This window comes from Polistes fuscatus, unplaced genomic scaffold, assembly GCF_010416935.1.
Source record: "Polistes fuscatus isolate 324 unplaced genomic scaffold, CU_Pfus_HIC Scaffold20, whole genome shotgun sequence".
Classification (NCBI taxonomy): domain Eukaryota; kingdom Metazoa; phylum Arthropoda; class Insecta; order Hymenoptera; family Vespidae; genus Polistes; species Polistes fuscatus.
In genome coordinates this window covers 916,477-942,615 of record NW_025113097.1, presented here as the reverse complement: position 1 = coordinate 942,615, position 26,139 = coordinate 916,477, and the positions used below count along the sequence as shown (strand labels likewise).

General features: G+C 35.3%; 3 protein-coding genes across 7 annotated transcripts in view; 2 read left to right on the top strand and 1 right to left on the bottom strand.

The window, feature by feature from the left end:
• The window catches only part of LOC122517380 (hrp65 protein-like), a 47,552-nt gene extending 21,540 nt beyond the window's left edge, over window positions 1–26,012 (top strand). For all 3 annotated transcript variants that reach the window (XM_043635735.1, XM_043635733.1, XM_043635732.1), the window contains exons 9-10: window positions 19,978–20,142; window positions 25,857–26,012. In XM_043635735.1, the coding sequence (XP_043491670.1) occupies window positions 19,978–20,142; window positions 25,857–25,997 (306 nt within the window). In that variant the 3' untranslated portion in view covers window positions 25,998–26,012. The remainder of the gene's footprint in view (window positions 1–19,977; window positions 20,143–25,856) is intronic.
• Window positions 1–26,139, bottom strand: part of LOC122517383 (cilia- and flagella-associated protein 298-like) — a 53,794-nt gene that overhangs the window by 927 nt on the left and 26,728 nt on the right. Inside the window, exons 1-5 of one of the 3 annotated variants that reach the window (XM_043635743.1) lie at window positions 12,972–13,346; window positions 10,639–10,989; window positions 8,010–8,306; window positions 7,582–7,775; window positions 3,919–4,241 (exon numbers count right to left, since the gene is read on the bottom strand). The exons of 1 other annotated variant lie outside the window; for it this stretch is intronic. In XM_043635743.1, the coding sequence (XP_043491678.1) occupies window positions 3,919–4,241; window positions 7,582–7,775; window positions 8,010–8,306; window positions 10,639–10,843 (1,019 nt within the window). In that variant the 5' untranslated portion in view covers window positions 10,844–10,989; window positions 12,972–13,346. Of the gene's footprint in view, window positions 1–3,918; window positions 4,288–7,581; window positions 7,776–8,009; window positions 8,307–10,638; window positions 10,990–12,971; window positions 13,359–26,139 lie in introns of those variants that run through there. One more of the 3 variants, XM_043635745.1, reaches the window with a different exon arrangement.
• Window positions 22,645–26,012, top strand: LOC122517382. Its single transcript, XM_043635742.1, has 2 exons — window positions 22,645–25,163; window positions 25,857–26,012. The coding sequence occupies exon 1, from the start codon at window positions 23,813–23,815 to the stop codon at window positions 25,151–25,153; it is 1,341 nt and encodes a 446-aa protein (XP_043491677.1). The 5' UTR covers window positions 22,645–23,812; the 3' UTR covers window positions 25,154–25,163; window positions 25,857–26,012.

Below are 26,139 nucleotides of genomic sequence, written 5' to 3'. Positions count from 1 at the left end.
GTGTGTGTGTGTGTGCGTGTGTAAATTAGTAGAATCATAGAAAAATGGAATTATCGTACTTAAGGGTGTATACGAGAATAGATAGGATAGATATAAAGGTAGAATTTCAAAAAAGAAAAAAACAAAATGAAGTATCACGTGAATTTTGGGTTGACGAATTTAATTTGTCAACGAAACTATTCTTTTTTTAACTCCTATTCCCTTGCAACAGAAGGTTACTTACGAAAAAACTCGAATAAAAATAAATATGTACAAACCACCCCCGCTGCCTCCCCCCCCTCCCTCCCAATGTTCGTATGTTAAATCGTTCCTCGCGAAATTATCGACGCGACACAACTACCCCTACGCGACGGTGGTGGCCTTTCTTTTCATTGACGTCGATCGAAGTACCTTTTAAAAATGTATAAACTTTCCCATCCACATAGTTCGAAGGCTTAAGCTTGGATATTTTTTTTTTTTATCACGGGAAACTTCTAGCAAGGTTTCTTTTTTTTATGTATATATAAATGATAAAAAAAAAAAAGAAAGAAAAAAGATAGTAAATTTAATATGGAAATATATAATAAATAAAAATAAAATATAATAAATAATTGTGTCTCTATGTGTGTATGTGTGAATTATATTTAACTTCAATCGTAAAATACTGAAAAATATACCAAGTGTGTATAAACAGTTGAAATCAGGATGAAAGGGGTGTGTAAAGTACGATCCGAGGGTTTCACGATAGACAGCACGTCGCCGTTATACTTTTCTATACTGTGTGTATGTATATACATATATACGTACTATGTATTTACCTAGACACCCACTTACACACACACATACACAAACATACATAGTAGATACACATATTCATTGAGTTTCTATGGGACACGAGAATTGTCGTTTGAAACGATAGAAGTATACGTCGTTACGTCGATTAATTCTCACCCCGAGACATTGTCAACATCGTCTGAACTGAAAAATAAGAAGGAATTGACGTTACGAGAGTCAACGACCAACTTTTATGTTCTCTTTTCTTTTTTTCCTCCTTCTCCTCCTCTCCTCTTCGGCACTGCACAAATTCGTACAAATTGAGGGTGGGGGTGGAGTGATACTGATTTCTTTCAAACAACAAAAATACTCACGAAATTATAAATTTCGTTTCTTTTTTCCTTAGAAATATCAATCACATTTTATTCCTATGGATTATCATTTTAAATACAAAAAAAAAAAAGATATAATAAAAATCGGAGAATTCAAAGTAATGTAATACTCGAGCTAATAATTTAGAGACTAGAGTTTTGGCTATTGCAAAAGTAGCGTTAATTTTTTACATAGCCAGAAAAATATTCCTTCATTTATTTTATACAGTAAATATGTATATGTATATATATATTTATCGAACATGGAAACGCGAGTTCTTGGCACGAAACAAGACTGCAAGACGCCATCGTTAATAGTATAGTGAATATTATGACGTTTAAGGGTTGCCAAGTTGGCTGTATACCACCGGTGGTAGAAACATCTGGAAATTTACAGACGACGTCTACCTAATATCCTAACATAAATCAGTAATCGAACGTGTACCGGCTTTCAAATTGGAAAATAACATTACGTCTTTTACGAAAATATTCACTCACTTTTATTATCCCTTTTCTCTCTCTCTCTCTCTCTTTGTAATTTTTCATCTCGTAAAAATTCTTTTTCACTTCGGTGACACGCACGTTTTATTCACGAAATTTATACGACGACGGGGCTGAGTGGTGGGGGGTGGGAGGAACGGGGGACTGGATGAAGATTGATTCGTCGGTGAACAATTTTTCTACGACTCGTAAAAGTGTGTGTGAGAAATCTATTTCTTTTTATTCGAATATTTTCCTCTATTTTATTTATAAAAAAAAAACAATCCCTCATTCTTTCTCTTTTTCCCCTCAATACGTATTTACATTTAATTACACGCTTTACAATAATTCAATGTAATTATTTAATTGATAAAAATACCGTGTAAACCGATATTTAAAAAAGAAAAAAAATCTCTGTAAAAAGAATCGAACAAATTTTTTATTCAAAAAGACAAAAAAAAGAAAGAAAGGTTTAAAACGCAAGCTGTTATGTTTGCGTAAACTTATGTTAGTTCATCGGATAAATCCTAGTCATGTTAGGCTTAGGCCGACGGTGAAATTGGCCGTGTAATCGCGTTCGATATATCGGTGAGTATGATACTGAAAACGAGGTCTACGAGCATGCGAGAGAAATAGAGAGAGAGTGAGAGAGAGTGAGAGAATACTACGCGGTTACTATGATATTTATATACTACATATACATAGGAAACCGCGGACAATACGCGTTTCTGCTTCGTCGGGCATCGAATGGATGGTTTTCGGAAGGAAACAGTGAACTATTATATGATTTTTCTATGACATATCTATCTATCTATCTATCTATCTATCTATCTATCTATCTATCTATCCCTCCTCCCCCTACCCCACCACTACTATCATTTAATTTTATCAAAATATTTCCTCTTCCTTTTCCCCCTACTTTATTATCGAGTATACCCTGTAAACATGTGTATTTACAGTGTTCACATAGATCCAAGTGATTTTTCTTTAAGTGAAACCACTTAAAATAATAATGATAATAATAATAATAAACATTTTTAAATGTTTGATCATTTATTACCGTTTTCTTTTCTTATTTTTCTTGATTTAAAGGGTGGTATTGGTAGTTTTAAGGTAGCGGGTAGGTACTCCTACACGATCCCGGTGGAGGATAGACCTACTTCAGGGATGCGACCCTGCCTACGCGAGCCTTGGATTATCTCCCAAAACCATACGGGGGAATCCATTGTCCCATCCAGTATCCTTGTCTAAACCTATAAATTTCCCTAACACACCATCCTTACACCATCTTCCAAGATGTGTGTCCAGCAGTGGACAGTATAGGCTGATGATGATGATGATGATTGGTAGTTTAAAGCGATTAACTTACGTTGCGATTCGTGTCGGGACAATTATTTGAACAAATCAATCTTGTTTCTAAAGTAAATCGAGCGGAAGCCTAGATAGAACGTAAAGTATATTAGAAAATGACGTGAGAATATAAATGCTGCTTGAAGACTATGAATAAGTAGTAGTAGTAGTAGTAGTAGTAGTAATAGTCATAGTAGGATACTGCGTTAAAAGCCAGCCAAGTGTCGCATGATCGACATTTACCATCACTCGACTGGACAATAAAATCTCGTAACACACAGACACAAAGGGGACACGCGTGTGTGCCCCACACAGGAAAATATTATTAACCATAAACGACCAACGGCAATTGGATTTACTCTTATAATAGGATCACCTTAACGTCGCAATGTTTTTAGAAAATAACTTGGTATATAAGAATATAATGCTCGATAGTTTTCTAAATGGTGAAAGATACAAAATTACTTATATATCGGACTAAATTCGATTAACAAGTATATATACATTTAATATATATATATATTAAATATTATTTTATTAAAAATTATTATATAAATTACTTTTAATATAACACTTATTATAGTTAGTGTTATTATATATAACATTTATTATAGTTAGAGTTAGTGTTATATTAAATTGTGTATATTAAAAAAATTAATAAAAATTATATAATATATATAAATATGTTAAGTTGATTATTTTTCTAACAACAATATATACAATCATTCTAAACGTTTACTTTCCTACTCTTTTATCTTTTTCGTTTACCTTTGAATAAATTGTAATTTTCATGCAATAATTTATCCCATTTAAACGTCCACACCGATTTTTAACGTACGACAACATAAAATATAAATAAAAACTATATATATATATCGTACATGGGGGGAATAATGATGAAATATAATAAGAAAGAAAATGATTCGTGACGAGGTAATACAATTGAAAAATTGTTGACGCTTACCCCTGAATCGAAAACGAGTTGGGTATGCCATCTAGGCTTTCCCTACTGATGTCATCAGCCATCGCGACCTTGAGCTGATGACCAAAGCTTGCCAGATCCTCCCTAAAAGCTTCGCTTCCAGGTGTAAGGGCACCGCTCGTGAGTGGCAGTGGCGTACCATTACCTCCCTCGACCCCCTCGGCACCCTCCTCCCCTTCCTCCCCGTCAACGAGGTTAACCTCGTCTTCGTTGTAGATCTTGAAGTAGGCGATGGTGAGGTATATCACCGAGATTATGAAAGATGGTATCGGAATTGCCATCGCGTACACCAGGTTCATATACACCTGGAGAATGCATTTTGCGCAGCCACTGTCAGCTTGGATTCCTTTACTATATGATATATTTTCTATAGTTTTTTTTCTTTTCTTTTCTTTTCTTTTATTTGTTTTCAACATGAATAAAATACACTTTGAGAGAGACGATTTTATTAAATGAATTGAATGAACGAATGAACGAACGAACGAACGAACGAACAGGTGAATTGGATATAGGTGTGTGGAATTGTCGAAGGTTTTATTGTCTTCTTCTATACTATCCTGTTGTATTTTCAAGAAAAGAATAACTTCGTCGTTATTGTTTAACGACACTTTGCAAATTATTGTTCCGCGAGATGAGTTAGTGTGCGTATAATTGTTACGAATAAAATGCAACTACGTAAAAAGTATGAAAAGAGGAACAAACTAAAACTAAACTAAACTAAACGAAACATTTCAATGATTAAATACAACGGAGTTTTTTTTTATTTCGTGCTTCGTACTACTGCTACTATCCTAGGATCTGTTGTTTTTTATTTTTTTCTAGTTACTTCTTTCTTTCTTTCCTTTCCTTTCCTTTTCCTGGATGTAATGGATCAACAAAAAAGTAAGGGGGAGCGGTGGGTGGTCATAAAATAAATATAAAAACATCTACGAATTGTAAACGTTTGGAAAGAGAAAAATGTCGGGGATATTTCGTGCTCGTACTACTGCGAAAACAAATCTCTCATCCAAGATTCTTCCTTTAAGGGGGTGGGAGAGAACAAAATGAAAAAGAACTTTCTTTATTCTACCCCCTGGTAGTATTCTCTCTAATTCGTCGAATAAATTGAAAATTAAAATGAAAAAAACAAAAAGCAAAGAAAGAAACAACGAAGTTGACTATGAAATTTCAGAAGAAGAAATACATTTTCGTCACTTATTCTATTTTTTTTCATCACGAGCATCGTCATTTATTCTCGTTTGAAAATGCATTGTATTCGGGTGTATTACCTAATGCCACAGCTACGTTTTTAACGAAAAAATCAAACGGAATCATAGTATGCCTTGTGTGTGTGTCTCTTTCTCTCTCTCTCTTTTTTTCTGAATTTTACGTGGAACGTTTATACTACGCCTACGCGAGGGAAAAAAAAAATGCATTCTCTCGCGAGATCTTTGCAAGCACTCTGCACTGCATCTCGCGAATGCTTTTCGGTTCTTTCAAAAGATTTCTCTTACAAACGCTGACTCGAATCGTTCGCGTCCGACTACCGATTGTATTTCACACGCGTATTTTACTTTAGTGTGTATATATATACATATATACATACATACATACATACGAAGAATGATGAACACACGTTCCTATACAAATACACGCGTGTCTACTTTTCTTTTCTATTTCTTTTTCTATTTCCTTTTCTTTTTATCTTTCGCTCTTTCCCTCTTATCTGAAATTTCATTTTTACATGGAGCACTCTCGAGAACTTTTTTTTTTCTTTCCCCTTAACGCGAATTCGAAAAGATATTTTTTTCCTACGGTGGTACACCGTAGAATAATTTTTCTTTTCGTTTACACTATTCTCTTTCTTTTTCTTTCTTTATTATTTTCTTTACTTTCTTTTTTTTTCCCGTCATCAAATTTGTCACGAAGTAGAATGAAGTAGATTTTCTTTTCCTTTTTTCTTCTCTTTTTTTGGTTGTTCTATCTTTACCGATAATATCTTTCACATTTCTTTTTCTTTTTTTTATATAAAATATATACACGTTGAAATAATTATTATAAATATCTAAAAATATCGATTGTATTTAAAAAAAAGAAAATATAATATCGTAAATGAAAGAAAACAAAGTACGAAATAAAATAACTCGCAATAAGAATGAGTTATCTCGTTAAAAAAAATCTCATTGATTTCCCAATGAAAGAATATTAGTAACGAAGAGTAGAACGTTTAAACGTTAACAAAAAAAGAAAAAAGAAAAAAAATAATCGCGAAAGATTGAGAAGGGACGAGGAGAGAAAGGGGAGGAAGGAAGAAGTGTAATTAGAAGGTAGTAAAGAACTTTCCTTGCCCTTTTTTTCTTTCTTTTACTCTTCTACGTTCTTTCCAACGATGAAGAAACGAACTTTAAGACGAATTCAGAGCTCGGTTATTAAGAGAAAGAGGTAGGATAAGGGTTGGGGGTTAGGGGTTGGGGGTTGGGGGTTGAGGGTGGGGGTGGGGGTGGAAAGGGATGGAAAGTCCAAAAGATCGCGACGGAAGATTCTCCGTGTCCTAATTAGCGGCGACGTAAATCTACGTTAATAAGAACGGCCGTTAAGCGTTTGAGAAACTGTCGAGTGAGGAGACACTTCGAGTCGCATAACTGCAGCATGAATAGGAAACCTAACTGAATAGGCACCTGCAGTATATCGATTCTCAAAGGCCGTCGTTCCTTGCTGCTGCTGCTGCTGCTGCAAAAGTGAACTTCTGCAAAAGTTATACCACGTGTAAACTTAATATGCATACATACATACATACATACATGGATACATACACCCACGAGTAGAAAGGTATGCACATTATGTGTGTATGTATGTATGTGCGTGTGCGTGAATTGGGGAAAAGAGAGAGAGAGAAAAAAAATTGAGAGAGACCTAGCATACGAGACGAGGGTACTTTTTAATGTTATTCGAAGTTAGTTCGAAAAGTAAACGAAATTTTCTTTCCCTCCTCCTCCTTTCGCTACCCTAATCCTTTAATTTTCTTTTTTTAAATCACGAAACTCGTCCACGCGAGAAATATTTGTACTTTATATTGTTTCTGTTGTCAATCAGTCGATTGGCAGCCTTTTTTAGAAGCTCCTCCCATTTTCGCAGCTCCTCCCATTTTCGCAGTAGTACGAGTCAACGATAATCCCAACGCAATCAGAACTTTTTATATATATATAATATGTCAAATCAAAAGAGAATACTTTTCCTGCGTCGATTTTTTTCTTCGAAAGAAAGAAAAAAAGAATATATAATCGAGTCGTTTTTGAAAAGTTCGAGGTGAAACAGAGAGGCAAATAGGATAAGGATCGTATACGCAGATATAAAATAGTATTAGGTTTGCGTTAGCACGTTAGGCCTGTCGAGGTCGTGTCGCGTTCGATCGTTTTCACGCGAAACAAAGCGACCTCCTTTCTTTTTATTCTTTTTTTCTGTACTTTCTTTCACCTGGATCACATCAAACCTTACACGCACGAGCTACGAAGAAAGAATAAAATATGAAACGGGTTAAAGAAATTAGAGTATCATAGAAGAACGGTGTGGTGTGTTTTGTAGTAGGGGTTGGGGGGGGGGGCTGGGGAAATAATTATATGGAAATATACAGAAACGTTAAATGAGAATGCGAAAGCGTGGAGAGACCTGCCACATGTCGAGTTCGCTGATGACTATTCCGGGATCCACTTTGGAGTAGTAACAGCTAAAGTTATGCCCTATGTTGGCATACTGCTGGTAGAAAATACTGCAATTCAGCACTGGAGGGTATCCACAGCCTTTTACGTTCGGGAACAGCTTGGCCCCAGTGAAGTACCACTCGGAGTCGTTGCCCATGAGACCTGCGAACTTCGTTTCATTATCGCCGAGCAACGATCTTTCTTGGCTGCTGAGAGAGACGTTAAGTAAAAGGGCTTCCAGGAAAAATAGTTGTCCTAAAAACGGTGTCCTTCGTTCTCTCGTGAGTTTTCAAAGATGATTATTGTTTGTTCAACACAGAGAGAGAGAGAGAGAGAGAGAGAAGAAAAAGATGAGATGAATTTGACGAACGAAGGACACCGGGTGCAGGTTTGTACCTGTAGGAAAGGGTTTCGGCAGTCCTGCATCATCCTCCTCGGCGAATTCATCATCGTCGAAATCTTCGATATAATCATAATCCCTTAGGGCCCGCTCATAACGCGGTTTCTTTAACCTCCTGTTGTCTTCGTCATCCTCGACACCTCCTACCGCCCTGCCTCCCTCAACTGGTCCAGCCTCATCCTCGGCGGATGATGTATTAATCGGTAGCTTGTAGTTAACACGTATTTGCGTGCAATCATACAACTCCTTGGTGCAACCCTCTCTACAGGATGTCCATGAGCAGTTGCTCGTACCTGGACTCAACCATCAACGTTCTTTCATGGAATAAAAACTTAACGAGGCCACTCGTAGCTTCGATTAATTAAACTCTCTCGAATCAGCCAACAAAATAATATTCGACGAATCGAATACATTGACTATACCCAATGGATGAACACATAACACAACGATCTCTTTCAGTTTTACTTTTATTTTATATTTTATTAGAAAACAAACTCATTTTCACTCTATGATTGATTAATGATGCTATTCACGATGATGGGAAGCATCGTGTGACCTCGTGGAGTTATTACAACGAAGAGACACACACACACACACAACATTACACATACGTACTTTCAATTAGAAATAATGCAAAGCGTGCATACGAGAATAATTTTTCTTTTCTCCCAAGATTTATAACCCCTAACTAGAAAAATGATGACGTATTAATGAAACAACGTTGTTTAACCAACTTGAAACTTGGAATTATTATTGTATGACGATTCAAGAAAATCCTATTTAAGGAATACGAAATATTTTCAATGTATTCTCTACAGAAGATATATATTTTTCTAAAAAGAAACATTTCTAAATCAAATTAGATAAACTAATTAAATACCAAACGATTATTATAATGGTTTTAACGTGATCTCGAGATGTTTAATTGTTTATCGAATATTGCGGGGGAGTGGTTAGACATCGAGTAGGAAAAAGTTGTTGAACACTTGATCGTAGAGAACACCTTTAACCCCCATCTCCTATGCACGATGACGTTCGAGAGAAGAGTAGTTGTCGAGTGTGTTAGAATGAGGGTTGACGAAAGAGTGAAAAAGTACCGTGGGGCACGAATAAGTGTGCGGATCGTTCGAGACCAGGTTGGATATCGCGAGTAAAAAGACACCAGTTGCGTCAATCTTAAATCTTATCATTTAGAAAATCTCTTTATCTCATTTCTTTCTCTCTCTCTCTTTCTCTCTCTCTCTTTTATTCCACAGGTTAATTATAATATTTTATTTAATATGAATAACGTGAAACTCTATTATTTCGATTAAAAATAAATGCGAGTAAATAAAAGAAGATAATTGATGAGCGCATATATGCGTCTTAGGTCGACAACGGATTGTTTTCGTTGGGCGCATATACGCGCCCGTAATATACGAAAGTTTAATAGAACAAAAAAATAGAAAGAAATAATAATACAAAAAGAAACAAACGAACCGACGTTTTATAGTTTTCTCTCACGCGTGATAGAACGTTTACTATGATTCTAAATAAAGGGATGGTAAAAATTCTTTGATCCTTTCATAAGAAGTTCAGCACGATACTCTGAGATCTCCCGATAACGAAGAAAATGCGCTCAAGCTCGTATGATGGTACGAACGAGCGAGTTCGTTAAACTTATTTTTCAATGGAAATTCAACGAAAAAAAGAAAAAAAAGGAAGAGAGAGAGAGAGTGAGAGTGAGAGAGAGAAGGATAGAAAGATGAGGAGAAGTTTTCATGCATTCCGGAAGTAACCCAAAGAATTGCACGAGACATACATACATATTTAAATGTATACACCCACACTCACGCACCCACACGCACGCACACGTACGCACACTTACTAATACGAGGAATAATATTAATCGTGGAATATTCGAATTTATCTTATTGCACGCGTGTTTTCTTTTGTTAATTTGTTTAATTGAAACTAACGAATGAAAATTCTTGAAAAATATAATAAATGGCACGATCACGACTGTGAATGTGAAAATAAATGCAAATATTTACAAAGAGATATATTTCAACGTTATTTCTATTCGACTATTTCTTTTCTTTTTTTTAGAGAAAAATAAAAATATTCTTTCGTTAAAATATCATTTTATACGTAATATAAAATAAAAAATAATACGATTATATATACAAAATTACAGTTGTATATCATCAACGCGATAACATTTCTTTTTATTATGAAAATATATTTAATTAAAAATACGATGAAAAATTTACGAATAATTTTCAGAAAAGTGATTAACGCGATATGCATTTAAATATTCTTTTGTTTATCCTCTTAAAAAAAAAAAAAAAACAAATAATTGTTCACACAAATGAGTTGATCGAAATACATGCAACGAAACATGAAAACACAACAGTAACAACAACAACAACAACAACAACAACAATAACCAGCAACTAGTTCACTAACGAACGAACAAACGAGACAAGGGGATAACTAACAACACGTTTCTGACACGAAAAGATAAAAAAGATAGAAAACTGAGTGAATGAAAGAGAAAGTGGTTGGGGGTTGGCTGGGGGTTGGCTGGGGGTTTTTGATGAGGAAGAAGAAGAAGAAGAAGAAGAAGAAGATCGAATGTTTCACCTCTCCTGGACTCAACGTCGATGGTGACACACTCGGCAGGCCGAGTGTCAAACTGCATGAAGATGGTTGTGAAGGCGGGGTCGATGACGAAGGGGACCAAGAAGAGGAAGGCGAAGAGGCTGAAGGTGCTGAGGAGGATGAAGAACGCGGTTGTGTAGAACAGTAACTTCTGCAGGAACGTCTGCTTCTCCTTTTCGTCCGCCATGTCGGAGAACAAACGGCAGTGCTCGTTTCTTTACGGATACGACGACGATTAATTATTATATTCCTTTTAATCCTTTCACTCGCTCGTGTCCTTTTATTATTCAGCTCCGCCGTAACACAAGACGTCGAAGAGGCGAAGCAGAAGATCTGCGTTATTATTATTATTATTATTTTATTTATATATAAATATATATATATATATATATAGATAGGATTGTGTGTGTTTTGTTTTTTTTTTTTAATTATTTTCTTTCATATTATTTATTTGAAAAAATCTGACGATGTCAGATTAATTTGAATCATTGATGTTAAGCTAGCTATCTCGAGCTTATCGTACTTTCGATCTTTATTCTTTTCATTTTATTTTATTTTTTCTTTCTGTTCATTCGAAACTCATTTGACTGGTCCTATGGACGCATATATGCGTTTGGTAAAAGTTGCCAATCCGTGGTCTATCAATTACACGTATCTATGTATTCTTCCAAATGTTCGAAAAACATTTCTACAACGTCGCGTTGAATCGTTGAACTCTTTCTCTTCCCATTTCTTTTTGTTCTTTTCTCTTTTATTTTCTTTTAATACAAGAGTAGAAAATAAAATAAGTGAATATCGATATTCGTTAAACAACCGATAGACGAAGGGTGGGGTTGGTCGGGGTTTGAGGTTTCAAATAAAAAACAAGATAATACAAAAAAAAAAGCGATGTTACACGCGAGTTTACAGATCGCCTTTAAGTTTTCTCTACTTTTTACTACTGCCCCATATTTCGAATTCTTTCATCCCTCCCCCGTTCTCCCCCGAACACGCAAAAAGAAATCTTGAGCCAGTTCTTTTCGAAAAAGAAAAGAAAAGAAACAAATAATAATTATTTGTACGGTATCGCGTAGTAGTAAATTCATTCAAGGTATATTTTTTTTTCGATTTTCAAGCAATTAAACTACTACGTTCAAAAAAAAAAAAGAAAACTCGTATTATTATACACGGTGTACGAAACTTTCATTGATATTAGATTATTTTCAAAGTTAAAGTAAATGAAGAACGAAACGTATATAAAATTGATTAATTACCGAACAGATTAAACGACGAAGTAAACATTCGTGATTTGGTTTGGGGGTTGATTGGTTGGCTTTTAAAGCTCGCCGTTTAACGTTTGGTTTTCGAGGTCAAGCATCTTCGCGATTATCGTTACTTTTACGATTGCGTTAGTAATCTACGAAACGAAATTCGTACTCAAACGATTTGAAAGGGTTGACTGAAGGAAGGAGGGGGGGTAGGGGGTGGTTACTACGAAACCACGACTAATTAATTACGCTCGATCGAGCGTGTCAACGCGTTCGTCGGACTCGAAAGTGGAACACACCGAGAACACGCTTTCACTACTATCGTTACGTATGCGTATATATATATATATATATATTTGTACGTAATGACCAAAACGTTTCTAATTTAATATCAAAACGTAATGAACATAATGAGAAAGGCAAAAGCAAAAAAAAAAAAAATGAGTTAATGTCGTTGCTCTTGGTACGATCGTTAAAATATCAAAAATTATATAATCGTTTATTAATATACAAAGAAGAAAGAAAAATAGAAAAATATATTTCTATTGTTAGGATAAAACGCATAGTATATAGTAAGGTTCCGTTTATTAAACAGATCGATTCAAAATGTAATAAACTTGTAATGGAAAACTAGCATATGCTTATTTCGTTCGATGTAAAACGAGAGAATCAAAAAGAGAGAGAAAGAGAGAAAGGGGGAGGATGAGAGTAGGGGCTGACTCTCCTAATTTCGTTTCTAAAAATAACCTCCTTTCTATTTCTCAAAGCTTACCGAATTAGGATATATATATATATATATCAAGTATATCATCAAATTCGAATTAAAACAAATATTTATTTGTACAAGATAAGGAGACGTAGAAATGATACGTTAAAAAACGAAACGAAACTAAACTAAAGGAAAGGAGTCTCGAGCCAGGTCGAAAGTACGATTAGTTAAAAGCTCGACAGCTTTTCTTTCCTTTCCTTTTCTTTTCTTTTCTTTTCTTTTCTTGTCATTTCATTCTTTATCTCATATATTTTCATTTTTATTTGTTCTTTTATTTTTTAAAGAAAACTGTAGTGTACCCCCTATGAAGAAGAAGAAGAAGAAAAATCTACGGGGCTTGGCGCCCTCTTCCTGTGCCCCCGCATCCTGTGTTCTTTCTCTTTCTCTCTCTCTCTCTCTCTCTTTCTATTCCTTTTTCACCCTCCTGGGCTGCCCTCGCGCGTCCAACCACCCTCTTCCTCTCGTCCACCCGGCTTCTCCTTTCTTCACTACGCGATACTACTTTCCACCTTGAGCATTTAATCCGTTAATCTCTTCGGCATCGATTAATTAACCGATTAATTAATTTCAATAGTAGTTCCTTTCCTTAATGGACAATCGTCATGTCGAACGTATTGTCTTCTTCTTCTTCTTCTTCTTCTTCTTCTTTCTTTTCTTCTTCTTCCTTTTCTTCTTCTTCTTCTTCTATTTCTTTTAATTTCTTCAAGTTCACTCGGTATATTTTTCCTTCTTTATCTATTTTTTATCTATCTATCTATCTATATATATATTTATTTTTCTTGCTGAAAAAAAGTAGTAATATCGTGTAGTAGGTAAAAGAAGATTTGTGATCGAATAGCGTCCGATGCTCGTACCGACGCAAGCTCGCGGAGCTTGCGAACGAACGAACAAACGTACGAACGATAAACGAACGAATAAACGAATAAACGAACGAACGAACGAACGAACGATAGGGGGACGTATTATTAAAAGCACACCGCCGCTTTTCCTAGTGCTTTTTCCGAAACCCTGGCCGCGGCGCCGACGGATGCCGGGCTACTGCAGTCTAGGGTACCTTTGGGCGAGCTTATTTTCTGCCGACACTGGCGCCACGACGGCATCTGGTGGCATCGACCGATTCCACCACCACCACCACCACCACCACCACCATCACCATCACCAGAAAGATCCCACCACCACCCTTATTCTCTGAAAACACCCCGCGTTGGTAGTGTAACTTTCCTCTTTCTAGTATGTACCCCTCCTTGTTTTTTTTTTCACCCTTAAGTTTCTTCCTCCCACCCTTTCTTCTCATTTCCCTTTTTTTTTTTTTTATTATATTTTATTATTATTTCATTCTTTCTTTCCGTGTCTTCTTTTCGTACTTTTCATACCATTCCCAGGTCCTTTTTTTCTTTATCGAATGTAAATCGATTTATAAAATGAATTATTTTAAGCATTTACATGAAAACTCACCCTCTCTCTTTCTCTTACTCTCTTCTTTTTTTCTGTTTGTTATTTCGATGGTAACTAAGACGAGTTACGAATACGTTAAGTTCTTGTATTTCTTTCTTTCTTTCTTTCTTTCTTTCTCTTTCTCTTTGCTTATACTTCACGAAGAATTTTTCTCCAATCACAATGGATCTCGTTGAATTGATATATATATATATTTATCGTCTAGAATTCGAGATGTATCCTACAGAAATATCCCAAGTGATAAACTCCAATGGTCATTCTTGGAAACTCGCCAAAGGATTTCGATGACAATTTGATTTATGAGAGCGAGAACGTTTTATCGATCGCTTCGAGATACGATTTTCTTTATTCGTTTAAATCGATTGGACCATTCCCTCTTCCTCTCTCTCTCTCTCTCCATTTCTATTTTCCCCTAGACTCTCTCTGTTTTTTCCTTATCTTCATTTCTTCAGGACGTTAGCAAACGATCAACGTTCTCGAATCTTTTTGAAATCGTTCAGGAAACTAATATCGAACGGACTCGTACGAGAAACAAGTTTCTATATTTTATAATATTATAAATAATAAAATAATGATAAAATACGTTTCTCGTTTAAAGTATAATTGACAAGTAGTATGATTATTAAATAAACGTCAAAGATTATTTATCGAAGATTACTTAAAACATCTTCTTATGTTATTTAATATCCAACCTTTTTTCCCCCTTCCCCTTCTCCTTTCTCCCTTTCCCCATTCCTCACCCTTCACCCCCGTACAATATTTCTAATCTCTCCGGATGAATACGAAAATGCAATTACCGGTTGTTGTATCGCGCCTGTCCTTTTCCTGTCTCAATGAATATTCTCTCACCGGGTTTCATGCAGTTTCCCTGTATAACGTCCTGTCAATCAAAATGAGTCAGTCAACTGGTTGTGGGAAACATGTTAGCGATAGTGCAAATGCCATTAAAAAAGACAACATTGAAATAGAAGTCTTCTGGTACGATGTTAAACACGCTTTTTACCATTATACTTTGAGATAAACAAAAGAGAGAGAGAGAGAGAGAGTGACTAAGAGTTAAAAGTAGAACGAAATATGAAGGAAAACTTAAAAGGAGGAGTAAGTGGTTAAGAAAGGGAAAGGGTTAATGGGAGATAAAGCTCCCATTTCACGATTATCAAACTCGATTACAAAGTTCTGGAAAAAAATGAGAAGCTTGGAAATAATGTTGTTCACCTTTTCGGTTTTTGCCATTTACTTTCGTGTGTGTTTTATTTTTGCCCCTCTTCGTATCTCTAATTTCTTTTCTCGAGAAATAATCGTGGTATAATAATAATAATTATTATTATTATTATTAATCGATAACGTTTTCTCGATATTTCGTGAAATATTTTTACGGGGTATACGATAATCGAAATAAAATTTGTATTTGAAAAGAAATTAATCCTTTCGAATAATAATAATAATAATAGTAATAATAATAGGCGTTGTTAAATTTAAGAAAAAAGTAAAACAAAATACGTAACGTTAAACATATTACGGATATTTATTTTATCGCTAGTAAGTAGCAAGTAGTTGTTTAGTTTAAGACGAGAGTAACTTGACACGTGTTTTCTCGCGAGCTTTCGTTGAGCTTTTTGTCAACCGATCGAGAGATACAGTGCTTTCAACGTCGGGCCTTGTACGACTACTAAAGTGTTCTCTTGCTTTCGTTAACACTCGAATATGAAGTGGCTAGTCGCTATAAAGCCTCCTTCTTTCCTTCCCTTTTTTTTTCTAACGAGTCAAACAATAGGGTACAACACGAAAGATCGATTAAAATAGATGTATAGAAGAAGCAAAACAGTTGTGGTGCAACGTAACAACGTGAACAACATCTTAACTCCTTTTAATTCCTACCAATTCTTTTCTTTTCTTTACTTTACTGTACTTTAATATTCGAATTCATTCAAAATCCAATAAATTCGAAAAGCTCTTGTTGCTTTAACGAACAGTTGTAATTCCTCTGTATAAAGTTTTTCCCATTGTTTTTTTTTTCTTTCTATTTCCACGACCACCCTCCCCCTCCCCCATAAACTTTTTTTCCACGTAGGACGTTTAAAAAATTGTTGATCTTAAATTTATTAGAGAGAAAGAAAATTATTACACGAAACAAAGTAAGAAAAAAAATGGAAAAATTTGGTTCACAAAGGTTAACATTTAGTTTTGCAATTAATCGATATATTTACGACCTTTCAAACGTCAAAGGGGTTTTAACGTTGGACATTTGGAAACGTGTACACGGTCGATCATCGATAAAGCCGACATGTGAACAGCCCGATACTCGAACTACGATACATCGAAATTCTTTATGGAGAGAAATAACAACTTTCCCTTTTTATCCATTGTCGAACTTTTATTCATTGAAGAAATTTTTTATATATCTTTCATAAATATCAAAATTAATTAATAACTTAAAGTAATAACTTGAGTAATAATTTAAAAAACAAAAATAAATAAATGAACTTAAATAATAATAATTGATATACAAATAATAATAAGAAAATATTGTTTCTTTTTTTAATATTTATTTACGAAACATTGATCGTCGCGCGGAGTTTTAACAGTTTAAAATCGAAAGAATTTAGATAAAAGAACGAAAAGAAAAAGAAAAAGTAAAAGGCAAACAGATAATCATCGAGGTTTATTATTTTCCACGAGATTGTTAACAAAATCCCGTCTTACGCGGGACGATTGTTTCGTTAGAATTGTGGAAAGGAAAAAAAGAGAAGAGGTCGTCGTTATTATGGAGCATCGTATTACCCCTTAGGCACCCCATCCCTCCTCCTCCTCCTCCTCCTCCTCCTCTTTCTCAATCCCTTCTTTCAGCAATGAGCCGACGAAAAAGAAATGTCTACAATATTGGCGTATCTTCGTCGTAAAGCTTACAAGCTTCAATAAATTTTTATAACCTCGATGCAGATCGGTAAAAATAACGACTTTTTTTTTTATACATACATATATATATATTCTTATATTTTTCGCGAGAAAAACGAGAAAGTATCGATCGGTCTTCCGCTACTTTCGCATTGGAAAATATTATGACGATATTATCGAAAGTAACGAATACATTTATGCATGTATGCGTGCAATATTAATCGATACACTTTACATATATACGTGTATATTTTCAACGGAATGAAAGTATAATGTTCAATAAGCATTGATAACAATTTTCAGAAAAGATATCGTATTTTATATCGAACAAATAGATTACGAAGTTTCTTCTTCTATACTCGTCTGACCATACGGTAGTTCTTACTACTACTAGTAGTATTACTACTACGGTAGTAGAGAGATATTCCGGTATCGAAAATTTATTCCACGAATTGCATCATCATCGAGAAGTGCTCTTAGCTAAGGAGAAGAAATAGATATGGATAATGGGATTGTAAACAAGTCGAGAGAGAAGATTAGCAAACCGATAAAGCCAATACATTTCTGTTAAAAGAAAAAAGAAAAAAAAAACAAGAAAATAAATCAATCTATTTTTTCACGTTAATAAATTTCGATAATGAAATATCGGAATCGTTATCGGTTAAATCATTTGAAATAGGAATTTCTCGTAATAATTTAAGATTGACAAATGTTCTTTCAACATTTAAACAGTTTAAAAATCATTTGACACGAGTGTTCCACCCCCTCCGCCCTCCACACTTTAGAGGAATCCTTTGGGACAAACTAGACGAAGTTAACAAAATCAATGAGAGAAAAGCATTGTGGGATCGCGTTACGTCGCTAGAGTACCGAATGAAAGTAATCACAATGCCAAGGGATAGGTTGACCTTAGAGATTCACTCGGTTTTCCTTTTGGAAAGGGTTTGTCCCCTCACGTGCTCGATGCCAGAGTGAAATTGGCACGGAGCCAATGAACCGAAATGTGGGCCAAATGCTTGCCTTTATTTTCAAGCTTCTCTACCTCCTTTCGAATTTATCGATGATCCTTTAGCTTCTTTTCTGTTTATCTTTTTATTTCTCTTTTTAACATACGTATAACGCGCGTGCAAATGACAAGGATAAAATATTAACTCTAATTATTCTGTAGAATATACCTGTTTCCTGCATATAAATTGAATTATTTAATAGGCCAAAATGAAAAGTTTCTCGATTAATTAGATTTATATCGTAAAAATACGAACGATTAGAAAATGTATCAAAATTATCATCACGTTCATATCGTTTGCTTCCCCACTCAAGAACAAATAAGAGTTTTAATGTGTCCGTTATACTTCACACACACATACCATACTCGTTTTAACTTCGAAACAACGCATTCAATCGAAGCCTCCTACACCCTCAACCCCCTCCACCCCGACTTTCGCAAACTCGTGATCCCTCGAGGAAGCCAGGATTATCTCTGAATGCATTCCTCGTATAGATTCGAAATGACTCCAAGGCGAAATAGCGAACTAATTAATTCCAAACTTATCCCCCCACTCCCCTTTCCCCCAATCCCCCAACCCCCTCGTCGGCCCCCGAATTGTTAGATAAAATTAGTACGATGAAATAATTGATACTCGTAAAGTAAAGTAAAAAAGTGTGCCAACTTTGGACGAATGTATTTTTGTCCGATGATCGATACAGGTAGACAGGAATAATCTTAGAAAAGGGAGAAAATAATAACGTTGCTTATTCTTCAAAGGATAAGGGGAAAGAGAGTCAAAGAAATGAAGGTGTATCCATTCGATGAATTTTTGTAACAACAGATTGAGAACGCTGAAAGGTGGAAGGTAGGAAGATGTTGCAACGAATGGGTCAACTTATTGACAATATTGGAAATTGTTATCTATTTATGGTGAGGGAATATGCATGCTCGCAATCCGGCTATGAACGACGTATCATTTCCTCGGGCAAACCTAAAACTTTAATCAGCTATCACTCTGTTTCTCTTCATTTCTTTTTCTTTATATATATATATATATCTCATTATTCTATTAAATATTAAACCATTCTCGTTCTCGTTCTTATTAATCTTAATAAGATCACAGAAGATTGAATGAAATATTCTTTAAAATGAAAATATCTTAAAAATGTAAGTTATACAATTTTTGTTTTCCACGTACAATCCACTTGTTGTAAAGGAAAAATAAAAAAGGGGGTGAAAAGGAGAGTAATTAATTATTCAACGAAAAAAAAAAAAAGAAAAGAAAAGAAAAGAAAAGAAAAGTTGACTTGAAGTGGCAGAGAAACGATAATAAAGAAGACAATGCTCGATCAAGCGGTCGATTTTAAGCTGTGGTACTCCGACTCTTATTCTATCCCGAGAGTAAAGGTACTTTTCCTTTTTAAAAAGTATAGAAAGAAAGAAAGAAAGAAAGAACGTAACGGAGTTATGCCGCAGGGCTAACGCGAATTCGCAGACGATAGAAAAGAATCCCGAGACATTAACAACAAGAGATAATAGTATAACCTATATATTCCTCTTTTTCACTTCACAATCAGACTAATATGATTTTTCCGATTATTGTTTTACATCTATTTTGTATTCTCTCTACATTTTTTTCCCCTTACAGAATTAACGAGAGAAGAAGAATAATTAACGTGTAAAACGAATTGAAGGGTTTTTTTTTCCTTTATTATTTATTTTTTTAAAGTATCAATAAGATTTCGTAAAAAAGTTATCGGCACCAATGCAAACTCTTGCGATAGAAAATACGAAAGCTTTTTTTTTCGTAGTGTATCAATGTTTTATAAAATAATTGAAGAAAATAAAGATTTTCAATAAGTATCATTGTCAAATATAACTCCTACTCGTCCTCCTCGTCGTCATAGTTGTCGTAGTCGTCATATCAATGATTGGAACCCACCAACCGGATTGTATTGATTTTTTAGTACGATACGGCAACAACGAGGTGGAGTCACTGCAGCTCCAGTGCACTCACCGCCATATTTGTTTCCCCCAGGCAGAGCATCGTGACTGCGGAAAGTGAATTTTTCCGAAAGGGTCTTACACATCGTCGGTTACCAAAAGAGAAAAAAAAGGAATCATCATTTAAAGTGAGTAACATTGTCGTCATTCTAAATAATTATCGCGTTAAACGTCTGTCCATTTCTTTTATACTTTCTCTCATCTCCAAACGTTTCATTTTCTTCGAGAAAATATTAGAAAGATCGGTTTGGTTCGCGGGACATCACAGGGATTTACCTCGACGAGGAAAAATGTTCACTTTCTAACGACAGGGACAGTGTTTTTTACATCAGTGTTTTAAACAACGTGCGACGATCATTTTTCTTTGACGTGTGGTGTTCATTTTTAATATTATTATTAATATAATTACGGGAAAATATATTGTTTACCGAGTGCATATATTTAAGGATAATATTTTCGATTATACCTTCAATTATAAATTTGACAATTTATAATTAATGATATTAATTACACGATATGTTTCTATTAAAAAACGATGAACTCTGTTTGTCGTCGAATAATTTTGACGAAAGTATATTACAATTTTCCAATGCTTCTTGCTAACTCGTTCGGGTTTTTGTTTATCCTCTTTAATTCACCGATGGAGTATACAGTTAAATGATAAATAATTAAAGTATTCCAGAGTAAGATCCGAATTGACACACAAAATCCTTTTGAGAATGAAGAAGAAAAAGAAAAGTAAAAACATACGACAGTGGTGGATCGTTGTTCGATCGATCGGTAACGACTTCTTCGAGTCTATTTTTAACGAACGCACGTGGTGCACGAAACGTCACGGAATGTGAATTTCCGTTCGCGTGTTATTTTTTATCTTATTTTCTTCTCTTTTTTTTTTATATTCGATTCCTTCGAGATAGGGAAAGAGAAATTATTCCGAGGACGAGAGAATACGAGAACGAGGACGACGACGGGTGACGTCGAGAAAAAATGGAATAAGTTGATTGAAAAATCTTCTATTCGTAACCCCGTGTGGCTTTCGGTGAAGATCGTCGATCAAGATAAGCTTATTTTATTTACCTCGCGTTTAGCTGGCTTTCGTTACATAAACGTCTCGGTATTAACAAGTTAATTACCAGATATAGTTAGCTCGATAAATGACCTAAGTAAAGACGACGACGTATGTTTGTACGGTTATGCATACGATCGTTCGTTGAATACCCATTGGTATTTAGCTTCGAATGGGAAACAGTAGATGCCGCCTAACGATATTCAGTCCTAGTAGTACAACTTGAAATATAGTCATCCAAGAGAGAAAGAGAAATCCCAGTTATAACTCTTATTTCACATATATATATTAAAATATAAATCAAACACACACAAGAGTATAAATATTATAAGATTTCTACGAGTATACTTGGGAGTAAATAATTTTTATGCTAATATACTATTTTTTATTTTTCTATCTCTCTCTCTCTCTCGTTTTATTCAATTAGAAATTCATTATAAAATATATGAAAAGTTAGGATTTACAATAATTTTGGTTATAACATTTTTATATTCGAATAAAATACTTCTAATATAGAAATAAGTTTTTACTTTTATAAGTTGAAAAAGTCATTTGTGGATGTAAAAAAAAAAAAAAATAATATTCTCTCCGTGTTTCTCTCTGTTTCTATCTTTCTTCTTTTTCTTTATCTCTTTCTTTCGGTCATGCATTTTCAACGAATTCCAAACGAGGTCGCTCGGAATAGGAACACTCGCGTAGGTACGTGCAACCTCACCTTTCTTTCTCTTTCTCTTTCTCTCTCACCTGCGAATCGATCACCTGACTCTAAATTATTCAGCGCAAAGACCGTTGCGGAATAAGTATAATATGACGGTTGTGTGTGTATTTACGACTGGTAATTCAAAACCATTAGAAAAAATGTTTTATACAATTTAAATATAAACAACAAGGAAAATAATAATAGGATAGATTAAATGTTTCCGACGAACCGATAGGATCGATCTTTCTATTTTTCTATTCGTTATTTCTTATTTAAACAAATTTTGATTAAAAGATAAAAAGAAAGAGAGAGAGAAAGAGAGAGAGGAATGAGACGTTCATAGAAAAATTTCAATTTTAATAAACAATAGTCAAAATAAAAATGCTAATAAATGTAAACTAAAGCAAAATGCGTTATAATTGTAAACGCTACCGAAGACAAACTACACGTAAAATGAAAGAGAGTAAGAGAGAAAGAGAGAGAGAGAGAGAGTTAAATAAAGCAAAGGCGCCACACTGTCTAAGCCTGCCGCTCGATAAACTAGATTACGTGTTAACGCGCCGAGCCTTTTATTTTTTTTCTTCTTTCTCCTTTTTTCTTTTTTCGTACCCTTTTCCTTCCTTCTCTCTCTCTCTCTCTTTCTCTCTCTTTCTGTATCGTGCCGGTGTCATATTATGTCAGCCACGGTTGAGACCGATATCGCTAAGGAAACTGTGTCACAACTTTCCTACCCAAGAGTTTCGTTAAACATGCAGAAGGAAACAGGTTTCGAGTAGAGAAATAAAAAAAAAAAGAAAAGAAAAAAATATATCAAGGAAAGAAAAGAAAGAAAGAAAAAAAAGAAAAAGAATACGTAAAGTAAGAAAAAAGTCTCGAGCAAAGTTTTCCGTCGCAAAAAAAAAAGAAAAGGAAAAGGAAAAAATAAAAAAAGACAACCCCGATGAAAGATTTATACCGAAAAAAGTAACATCGCGAAGTAGTTGTACAATGATAAATAATAATAAAGATAATTTAATAATCCGATAATCGATCGATCGATCGATCGATTGCAACCCTGGAAGGACGAAAAGAAGAACGTCGGAAGGAGAAACGAAAAGTATGAAAATGATCGATCACAAGATTAGAAAATCGTGTATCGGAAATTGTCAAAAGGGTTTTGGTTGGGGGTTGGTGGGTGGGGGGTGGGAGGGTTAAGATTGGCGCCATCTCTGAACGGTACTTCCTATTTATAAAATGTCTTGGCCTCGTCGACGCAGGACGAGTTGCATATCGTATAAAAAAAAAAAAGAAAAAGAGAGAGAGAGAGGAATGACGTCAACTGCGGTAACCGGAGTGAGGCGTTTGCGATGCAGGTCGACAAATCGCATGCGCTAGTAGCGACCCTTAAACACCTTCCTACGATCGATTATTTCGTTTTCGAGCGCGCACGTCACGTTGCACACGACGCAAACGCCGCTCAAACCAGCCAGCTTCTCTCGCAAAGCTCCGAGAGAAGAAACGCGCGCGCGCTGGTTGGACTCTTCCTTAAAAAGGGAGGAAGAAGGTTACCGACTACGACGACCACGACGACGATTATTGTGTCGGGCAAAAAGTAACGAGAAATGATTGAAGATGGACGTTCGGGTTTCAAAGTTATCATCAACACCAATACTACTACCACTACCACCACCACCATCAGATGAATTTCAATCGAATTTATTCGAATGATTTACGGATACTATAGTTGAGAGGGTTTTTAAAGAAAAAGGAAGAGGATAATAATCTGAAGATTTCTGACAAAGTTTTCTTAAGAAGAATAAAAAGAATACGAAGAGAAGAAGAAACGTTATTGGATGTCGTTGAGATTAATTCAATTGTTATTTTAAAGTTACTACTAGAATGTAAAGAGAAAGAGCTCGATGACAGTTACAAAGAACAAAACGGAAGACAGTTAATCGTTAGAGATATAGCATGTAAGCTCTGTAACTTTTAGATCGGATCTAAGGATCATTCGTACTATCATCGAAGAAGGTGAGAAAATAAAGCCGGCACGATGCCGAAGCAAGTGCCGGTTGAGAACTTAGTGATACCACCGCAAGACGGTCGGATCTGCGGTACCATCTGCATATGTCAGATGACTGCAGTTTTGTCCTCGGTAGCGTTGGTTTATTTAACAGTTGCTATTTACATGCCAAGTACTCGTGCATTTCAATCGGGTATCAGCGAGGTACCAGCAATGTGTACGACAATCCGAGCCGTTAACGCAGACAACTGCGAGTGGGGAAGTTGCGGCGAGTGGTGTCTGTCCAAAACGTCCGGTCCTTGCGTCCAAATCCACGTTAATTTACGTCGTAACGGTTCGACGATACTTTTAGCCAATTGTACTAACACCACAAACAAGACTTGTTACGGTATCGATCAGGAAAACGCGAAAAAATCCAAGTGCATAATAGACGAGTGTCGTAACCTGACCGGTACGTTTAATTGTTCGGCAGGTACGTGCATCAACATAACGGACGCGTTCGAGTGTATGTTTCACGATACCGATCCACCGTTAAAGTGTTCCGGTAGACGTGGCAAAATAACGTGCATCGATATAGACGGTCTATTCAATTGCAATCGGGGTACGTGCGAACGCATCAGAACCCCGTACAATTGCGACAGGCGTTGCGTCGACATACCAACTAGAAATAAAAATATGATATTGTTGAGCGGCGACAAAGTATATTTGAGCCAATGCGAGAGAGCCATAGACGTTGAAACCAATCGTGAGATTTGGCACGAGGACCGGGGTGACGTCATGATGGCCTCGTGTTACGGTATATTTAATTCAACGTTAGGGGTAGAAGCGGTAGATTGTATTAACGGATCCGTATTGGAAAAGGATCTTCTTACCGATCTGACCAACTTCACTTATCTATCATATTTAAATATATTTGCTACTAAACCATTGGACGAATCAAGAATGGTGGCTCCACCCGAACAGGATTTGATAATAGCCAACGAGAGTAGGTTGCTGATCAATCTCGAAGGATGCGTTAATACCCTTCGCGACGAGTGCAAGGAATTCCTTCACGAATACGGAAAAGATGGTTCCGATCACAATGCTAGAGCTAGATTTCCGTGTTATTATGCCGAGGGTAACACCGGTATCGTCGTTTCTCGTTTCGATCTCGAAACTACTTATAAAGAATTCATGATTGCATTTATACTACCGAGCATATTGTTCATCGTAAGTTGTCTCACGCTGATCTTTTGTCAGCGCACAGTGGTAGTAGGAGACGACGCGAAGATGAGATTCAAAGGTACACCTGGTGCACTAGCATCGATAGAAAAAAGCGCCTCGGGCAACGTAGGGGATGCTGGCGGAGGAGATTCCGTCATGGCGCTCTGAGATCCGTCACGTAAGATGTTTCTTTTTTTTTTGGCCGCGTGCAAAACGTATATGTTACCGTGTTCCTTTTATATATTATATATTCTAGAGAGAATGACTAGGTATTTTATTATATTTGTATTATTATAGATAATAACGATATATGATAGATCATATTTTTTCTTTGATTTTTATATATATATATAGTTAGTTATTATTTAGTATCTTATTATATATTAATCAAATATATTATTAATAATAAACAAATATTTAGATATATTTTTTAATATATATAGATTCGATAATTATACCTAAGTAATGCATGTGTGAATTTTTTATTAGAATATAATATTATTTTAAACCTTTATAAAATATTAATATAATTATAGTTAATTATATATGTAATACCTAGTTGTTCTATATAACGCAACAATGTTATTATTCACGATGGTAACATGTACACCGAGATATCCTCGCGTGTCCTCGACATCGATTCGTTTCCTGCCAGGACGATCTAGATTAACTCGTAAAGGCAAATTCATTTTTATCGATTATTAGATTAGAATTTAGATTAGAATGTCGTTTATATATTATATACATTTTTATATATATATACGTATATTATTTTGTGATCCTCTTTTTAATTTCTTTTGTTTTTTCTTTATCCTCCCCCTGCCCACTCCTCCCGCATTATTTTTAAACAATCAACGTTATTTGTTCGCAGGCATTCCCCTCCTGGAGGAGAGTCCGGCTCGTCAGTCGATATTCTCCCTGCGTGGGCACTATTGAAGTGTGGGGAGGGGGGGAACGCGTGGTTCAAATTCTCATCTCGATAATACATTTTACGAAAGAAAAAGAAAAGTAACGAAACAAAACAAAACAAAAAAAAAACAAATAAACAAAAATTTACAAGAAAATAATATAAAATATAAAATCAAATTGAAAATTATATAAAATTAAAATAAAAATAAAAATTGAAATAAAGAAAAAAAAAGGAGAAGGAGGAG